The 8,297-nt window shown below is 52.1% G+C and overlaps 1 protein-coding gene across 1 annotated transcript; it reads right to left on the bottom strand.

Annotated features, from left to right (window-relative positions):
* Positions 1-5,506: 5,506 nt before the first annotated feature.
* Positions 5,507-7,428, bottom strand: GSX1 (GS homeobox 1). The gene is made up of 2 exons (XM_006138931.4): positions 6,961-7,428; positions 5,507-6,495 (listed from the first exon to the last, which is right to left on the bottom strand). The coding sequence occupies exons 1-2, from the start codon at positions 7,346-7,348 to the stop codon at positions 6,140-6,142; spliced, it is 744 nt and encodes a 247-aa protein (XP_006138993.2). The 5' UTR covers positions 7,349-7,428; the 3' UTR covers positions 5,507-6,139.
* Positions 7,429-8,297: the final 869 nt, after the last annotated feature.

The raw sequence follows: 8,297 nt of genomic DNA, 5'->3' as shown, positions 1-8,297 counted from the left end.
TTAGCTGTCCCAGTCCCCATCTCTGGCTCCCCTGTGGTCATTCTGTAGTATAACTGTCCCTCATAGCAGTCCCCTCCCTTTCCATTTTATGAAAAACAGTTGCATTCCAGACACATCTCTTTGTCAGGGCACAACCAAACCCTGACCTTGCTGTAAGTTATGATAAGAGGAAGCAGTATACCAAATTTGATGGTCCTAGCTCTTACCTTTTGGAGGCGTTCTTGAACAAATGGACTCACAGACAGACGACAAATGCACATCTCTAAAATACATTGTAAGATTTTCATTTTGATTTGCTCCTGTTAACGCTGAGTCTGAAAAGTGAAATGAAGGAAACCTATTTGTTCTTTGTTTTGGTACCATGTTAAATGTGTATTTTTCCAAGGGCAGAAACTGTCTTTTCGCCCCGGTTTTTCAGGACCTCCCACAACGGTGTGCTCCTGCATAACTAGGACTCCTAGATAGAAAGCTAATACAACTCATAATACTGTTAATATGAATGATTATTGTGGTGGCACGTCGGGGTTCCCCCGCCTCCTGCACCCCAGTAGTGGCACGAACAGACTCCACCAGCCAGTAGAATAGAGGGAGTTTATTGCTTCTCCAGGATACAGCACAGCAAAGATGTAATCCGGTTACAGGGCCAGGCCTAGGACGCCTCAGCCCCCCTTGAGATGGGGGAGACTGGGCCCTTAAATCCCAGCCCCTTGCTTAGGCTGCTTTCTCCATGATTCCAGACAGAAACTAAAACTCTCTTCCAGCTCTGCCCCCCAGCCAGGTGCTGGTCTCCGCCCTCCTGCCTTTGTCTCCCTCCCTGGGAGGCTGAGCCTGGGTGTCTGCGTTAATACACATTTGGAAGAGTCAATGAGAATCTCCCATCACAGCGCAGGGGGACCCGGGGTCACAGAGCAGACAGCACCCCCACTATGCCACAATTATAATAATCATTTACTTTATGTATGTCTTAAGTAAAATAGTAGCATTCAGATATGGCGATTTCTGACATTTTGCAGCTTTTAATATCAAAATAAAGATGGTTATCAGTATTATATTTGCAAATCAGAATATGCTACAAAGCAGTGCAGTTATTTTATTGGCTATTGTATGTCCTTCAGTAAATGTCACAAATCCACGAGATGTCCCTGAGCACTGCATTTGAAACTTGGGTCTCAAGTCCAGTTTGTTAAAAGTATAAAATGTCAGTTACTTGGGCAGCTCTCTACTGCTTGCACCTCAGACTATGCTCAAGACCCTAAAATGTCCCACCAGCAGTAAGGATCCAAAATGTAGTACATTCAACAAACTGGCTCAGCATACACCTGATTCAGGGCTTTGATACTTGGGGCGTGGCACCAATTTAATTTAAAATGTGATTTCCAAATGATTTTCTTTACTGAAAAAGGCCGCCTGGCATGTTATGGCAGTTTCAATCCTGCTTCTTTCAGTCTGGTTTAAGTCGATTAGGAACTGGTTCAAGCTAAACCAGGATAAGTCCTGTTTCTGAGGACAGGACAAGGAGTAATGGGCTTAAAGTGCAGCAGGGGAGGTTTAGATTGGACATTAGGAAAAAATTCCTAACTGTCAGGGTGGTCAAATATTGGAATAAATTGCCAAGGGAGGTGGTGGAATCTCCCTCTCTGGAGATATTTAAGAACAGGTTAGATAGACATCTGTCAGGGATGGTGTAGACGGAGCTTGATCCTGCCTTGAGGGCGGGGGGCTGGACTCGATGACCTCTCGAGGTCCCTTCCAGTCCTATTATTCTATGATTCTATGAAGTCACAAAATGAAGTCAGAATGTGTCCATACAGGGGGTTGCGCAGACAAGTTCAACCGAACTGGTTTAAGCGAAGCAGTTTACGCAGCTAGGTTGAAATTTGTATCTGGATGATCCGGGCAGAGCGAATCCAAATAGTGCGTCTCCCCCTTGCTTGCGGGTGCGTCCGAGGGTAGAATGTGAACCTGAGTGTTCTGCTAAGCGCATCTGCTTTTGTTCGGCCACTTCTCTCTTGAGGGGGCTCCCTCTGCCCTTCCTTCGGAGCCACTGCGGAACAGCGAGGCGCAGCAGCGAGGCAGGTGGTAACTGCGTCTGGATTCAGGCTGGGGACTATTAGCGCTTTCCAAGCCTCGGAGGGTCACTGCAATGCGCCCCAGCTGGTGCCAACGGGAGAGATCCCCGAGCCCTGTTCCCAAAACCCCCGGAGCGAAGTAGCACCATCGGGGCTCTGGGTTTGGAGCTGTAAAAGACTGCGTTCCCTGGAGCAGCCGGAGCACCCACAAACTGACAGCCACGCGTGGTCCTGTGCTCCCAATCCTGGTCTCCCGCGCCCCCCTGGAACCAGGATTTGGTCCCCTTACGGGTGCATACGAGGGGTGCTCAAGCCGGGAAGCTTCTGTCTGATCTCTTCGGATATCCTAGAGAAACGACGAAAGGGGGACTCGGATATTGGGCCGAACATTTGCCTTCAGGCCCAGGGACTGCGCCTCCCCAAACCTTCTGCTCTCACCGCTCAGTCCTGGCAGGCGGGACTGGGCTACGCTAAGGCGCGGGGTAGGGAGTTGGGTTCGAATCCCCCTTGCTCTCCAGACCCCAGAAGAAAGCTCTGCGTGTCCTCGGTTATGGTGCGCACATGTCCTGGCTTTCCATTGGGCAGGAAAGGTGTAAGCGCTGGAGTGGGGATGTCAAGGCAGGACTCCTCGCCGTGTGCTGATGGTACGGTCGGCCTGGCGAAGAAAAGTTTCCCTGGAGTCCATTGCGTTTCTGAAGTCACACGATATCGATTAGACCGCCCTTCCGCGCCCCCCCCCCAAGGGCTAAAACCTTGGTGGGTATAAACTAGCCACCTATCTCTTGGGGGTTTAGCACGCGTCTCGCTACTGGGTGAGGTGTAAATAACAGAGTGTTGTGGAAAGGGAGACAGGATGGTTACATACGAATAAACTTGCTGCCTCGAAATTTCATCTGAGGTCCCCACCTTGTGGTCTCTCTAATGGGACTTTATGGTTCCATCTTCGAGATTTTTTAACTACAGCTGGACTGAGAGGATCAGTGCAGAAGCCACGCCGGGGTTTCCTTTTCGTCAGAGCAGGAATTAACGGTGGTAATAAAAATAGCAACCGGAACAATTTGTTGCCGCTGTGAAGAAATACGGCTACCCTGAGAGATTGGAGACTGACAGCTCCCTCGCTAGATGAGCCGGAGCGTCTTTCTGCTGCATTTTAACTCATCTTCAGACTATCTACGGGTGCGATTTATTTATTTCTCACAATCGCATCCCCTCAGCTGGCCTTTATTTGCAACAGAAAGGATCCGCGAGAGTGTGACAATGTCTGACTCATTTCTCGAAGGGAGACCAAGCTAAAAGCATCTGAGAAAATAACTTTTCCAACACTCAGAGGCGCTTTGTTCCTTCAGCCTAATACATCATCATCCTTTCCCCCAGGAATGCAGCGATCTGGGTGCCACGATACAAGTGCTTGATCTGTAATACACCAAAGCCAGGAGTGAGTTTTAAAAGCCCCCCTGTGTAGCCCTGTGAACAGTACAGAAGCAAAAATGCCACACGTTACATTCAATGCTCATCATAACCTCGGAGGAGCTGAGCTTTCTCCGTCTGCCTCTCTATTAAACCCCAGGCGCACTTATAGTATGGCCCACACAACATATACATACACTACTAAAACATTGCACATAATCCTTAGTCCAGATTAATTCATTTTAAAATCCAGATTGCATTAGGACTGCAGGCCAGAACCCTTTTTTATTTCTGAAGAAAACCATTACCAGTCTAATTCTGTTATTTGTATGTTGTACCCTAACCCTTCAACCAGATGAATTCTTGATTTGTTTTTAAATTGTGAGATACAAAATACAAAAATACAGCTGTGGATAGATTGTCAGTTAAATAGACACAGGATAATAGATGGTATGGCCAGATGACTCAAAACATCCATCCGTTATTTGCGCATCAGCTTTCGTTCACCGGCCAAACGACATCAACGATTTTAAAGCCAGAAACATCCCGCTCCCCTTGATTGTAACACAAATCCCATGTGTTGGGTAGCTTCGTAATGACTCCTGGCAAATGTTTTGCCTGGGCGTTTGGGACACTAGATATGGGCTCAGTGTGAGGTGCCTTTGGCAAAGGCTGTCTGAGGCAGGCTTCTTTTCTAAAGCCTGTTGTGCAGGGAGGCAGCCTAAAAGTCGCAGAGAGTGAGGGTGAAAAGCGTTCAAAGCCAAGGACTGGAGCGCAGACGTTTAGGGGATACTGAACCGGATCGAGGGAACAGATCCCGTCATCACTTTTAAAGCAGAACTCCCCTTTGTGCGTACTGGGGAATTCTGCTTAAAAACCTGACGGCTCGGTATAGTCCCGAGTTACTTTCTGTAGGAAACCTTACCAAAGTGACCAGTTCACTGCGTTTTCCGCGCCCAGATCCCAACCCTGCTCCGATTTGGGAAGGTGCCAAACTAACTAGGGGTAATCATCTGTGGCATGGGGGATCGTTGGTTCTAACAAGCGGATCAAATGTTGCTGGTAGGGTCATGCAGTGGTCTGAGATCAGCGCTCAAAGAACCGCCGTACCATCCAACCAAGAGGCTCACTGCCCCTTTCTCAGCTGGCATTCTGCGGCACTGTAGGAATTCCTGGGCACCTAGAGCGCTCGCAGCCAGGAAGCGCATGGGTGGCCCTCCATGGCTGGCTGTGCAGGGGGAGAATGGAGAGCTCTGTACAGGTCTATCTCATCTAGAATAAAACCAGACTCAATGGAGAAGTGATTTGGAGAATTAAATCACGGGCCAGGCGTTGCATTTTCCTCTTTCAAGTTATTAATGGGGGAAATGCCATTTAAAATGTGTTAATTATTTGCTACTAGTAAATGTAACTCCCATGTTCCTTATTGGGATGACGGGCAAAGATTCACAACTTTCCTGGCCAGTAAGTACAGATCAATGGAGAGAGGAGGGGAACGCCTGGATACCGGGGGACAGAGCTTTCCAGCAAAATATCAATCTTCTAATAAGTATGGCATCAAGCCGAAAGCGCTATTCCCAGGGATCAGGATTACAGGCATCTTTTGTTTTTAAAAATTGCTCTGAGGAATGAATGTCAATATTTCTCACTGTGTGTCATCAAAGAAGCATCACATGCGCTAAATTCCAGCAGGACAATCGCTCACTGGTCTAAGAAGAGATGCACATGTCATAAAAATATGCTTTAAGTGATCCTTATATGTTCTAATAATTATATGTTGGACAAAAATATGTTTAGGGGGAGGGAGGCAATCATGCAGGTAAACCTACCACCTAACACATATATATATACCGGTGTTCCTCCGTGTACCCAGCTCAATCGAATATACGTAACGCACAAGCACGCTATGGAGATCTGTAGGTTACATAGCTCGCGGCTTTAAAAAAACAAAAACAAAGGCATCACGTAATGTCTTTATGCAAAAAATTTATTATTTTTTTACATAAATAAATAAATAAATATCTTCAGGTATTACAGAAACCGTACAATCACATAGCTATGGGCCTGAAAGAAACGCCATCAAGCAAACCTTACAAACAAAGCCAACCCCTCTCCCCCCCAGTCTCTCTCCTTCAAAACCAAACAAACCAAATCGCCAAACCCCAGTTCACGCTTCATGACCTGCCTCTGGAGATCACCGCAGCGATCCTGTGCGTGGCCCCGCGTTAGCTTTGGAGAGGGACGAAAGGCTGGGAGATAATAAGGCGGAATGGCTGTAGACCACTGATACAAATTACAGAACTCGTCCCTCCCCCCGCGCTGAAAAAGAGATTGCTCTGGACATTCGCTGTTTATCAGATACAATGAATCACAATTCACAACACTGAGGTGGGGCGAGGGAAGCGTTTTGCCTGCTGACAAAACAAAAAACCCCTCTCCACACGTCAAATAGCAACAGTTGGCAACATTTAGGCTCACACGGACAGTTTATTTACAAGGGAACCATCGATATAGCGGCATTCACAAGGTTTCTAAAAAGGCCCGAAAGTCCTTTGTAAATTACATTAAATATACAAAACAGTATAAAATCCTTCCACAGCGTTTTGGCACGGGCCAGGGCCAGATCCCCTTCTGCTCTCAGGGGTTAGTCTCTGGGGGCTGTGTTAGGGCGTGACTGTGAGGTCTCTATCGTCTTTCCCTGAGGAGGACGGAGACATGGGCAAGTCCTCGTCGTCTTCCGAGCACTTTGTGGTGGCCAGAGAGGAGCATTTGCAGCTGTGGGCAGAGCCCCCTCCTCGGTGGGAGCTGCTCTTGCCTTCTTTCTTGTGCTTGACGCGGCGGTTCTGGAACCAGATCTTCACCTGCTTCTCGGAGAGGTTCAGGTAGGTGGCTATCTCGATGCGCCGGAGCCGGGAGAGGTACATGTTGGAGGCGAACTCTCTCTCCAGTTCCAGGAGCTGCGTGCTGGTGAAGGCGGTGCGCATCCGCTTGCTGCTGGGCAGCTGGCTGGAGGTGCTGTCTGGAGAGGAAAGCGGGCCGTGAGACTCAGTGGCGCTAAACCGGCTGCGCCCACACCTGTCCTAGAGGCGCATTTTGGCGTCCGGGAAACCTCCCCACATCCCCCCAGGACGGAAGCTCCCAGATCCCCAAGCCACGCAGCCAGCGGTTGCCCCTACGAGCGCCACAGGGCGCACGATTGCCGGGCTGCGCCTGGGCGGCGGGTGGCATGCCCCGCCAATCACCCCATGCCACGGATGTTAGACGGCCCGGCACGGGCTGGATCTGGCCTGCGCTGCAGTGCCACGCGCCCCCTTGCGCATCACTGCCCAGGCTGGGCCCGGCAGAGGCTGCAGCTTCCCCCCGCCCCCATTGCACCCAGGGCACACTTCGCTCCCCTTCGGGCCAGCAGCAGCCGGCCTCTGGCCCTGGTTACCCAGCCTGGGGGGCGCACGGGGCGTCGGGCAGGGCAGGAGCGGGCACTTACCCACGGAGATGCAGTGGAACTGGCGGGGGTCGGGCAGGGGGTAGGCGCCCTGGTAGAGGGCCGGCGCGTGGCTGAGGCTGACGGCGGCGGAGGCCGAGTGCTGGCGGGCCAGGGGCGCGTGGCAGTACTGCGAGCCGAAGGGCGGGAAGGAGGCCTTGAGCAGCGGCAGGCCGGGCGGCGGCGGGTGCAGCGGCGAGGCGGCGGCGCACAGCGGGCAGACGCACAGCAGCCCGGCCTTGCGCGAGTGGCAGGCGCCGGGGGGCAGCCCGTGCAGCGGGTGCGAGGGGTGCACGGCGTAAGGGAAGAGGGGCGGCGGCGGGCTGCTCTCGCCCTTCTTCTCGCTCGCCTCCCGCAGCACCAGCGAGTCCACCAGGAAGGAGCGCGGCATCTCCCTGCGCTGCCGGCCCGGCGCCGTGCCTCGGGGTGCTGGCCAGCCCCAGTGGTGCTGAAAGGCGCCGGGCGCGCCGCTTAAATAGGGCCCCTGCCATGTGATGGCGACGCCAGGAGCGGCCGGGGCTCTCAATAGGCTTTTTGTGCCTGGTCTCTTGGCATTCACGCTGCACGCTTCCTCATTATTTCCCTTGTTAACTAAATGAACTGCATAATGTACTCCATTCTTGTCAGCCCCACCCACGCCGCGCGGGCCGGGCGGCCGCTCCCCTCCGCTCCCTTTGGCGGGGTTATTGGCTCACTCGCCAGCCGCTCCAGAGTCCTGCCTCGCGCTCTTGCGTCCCCCCCCCCCCCAGCTGCTTTTGCCTTCTGCAGCAGCTATTTCATCTCACTGCCCCTTCCCTCGATAGCCGGCCACCCCCGGTTGCCTTCCCACCCGGGCGGCAGCTTCGATCGCCTCCCGCCCGCCCCCCCCCCCCCAGGTCTCGCAAGCGCCCCTGCAACTTCCTCCTCTTCTCCCCCTCTTCTGCTGCGCTTTTCCACAACTCGCCCACTAGCTCCAGCCCTTCTCTTTGTGCCTTAGCAGGAGCCCGATCCTTCCGTTTTGCACCCGCTTCTCCTGCCATTCCTGGCAACAGGGCGAGGCAAACCGTATGCATCCAGCTGTCTAAACTGCGTGTCTGTCTGGCGCGTGGACATGAAGCGAGTGCTCCGTATTCTTCACCTGTTGCAATTCACCGCGGGAAAGCAGCAGCGCTGTCGCCTGTCTGCCGACAGAGAAGCATCTCGGATGCACAGGCAAGACGTGCAAAGTGCACACGCACGCTTTGTGCATGCTGCAGTTCTGTATTCCCGCCTGCCTCGGGTTGTAGATTGGTGGATCTTACAATTCTATATAATTCGAGTAAATAAACAAATACACGTACGTGCCTGTTCAAGCGAGAGTA

This window comes from Pelodiscus sinensis, chromosome 1, assembly GCF_052426305.1.
Source record: "Pelodiscus sinensis isolate ZL-2025 chromosome 1, ASM5242630v1, whole genome shotgun sequence".
NCBI lineage: Eukaryota > Metazoa > Chordata > Testudines > Trionychidae > Pelodiscus > Pelodiscus sinensis.
This window is presented reverse-complemented; position numbering and strand designations above follow the sequence as displayed.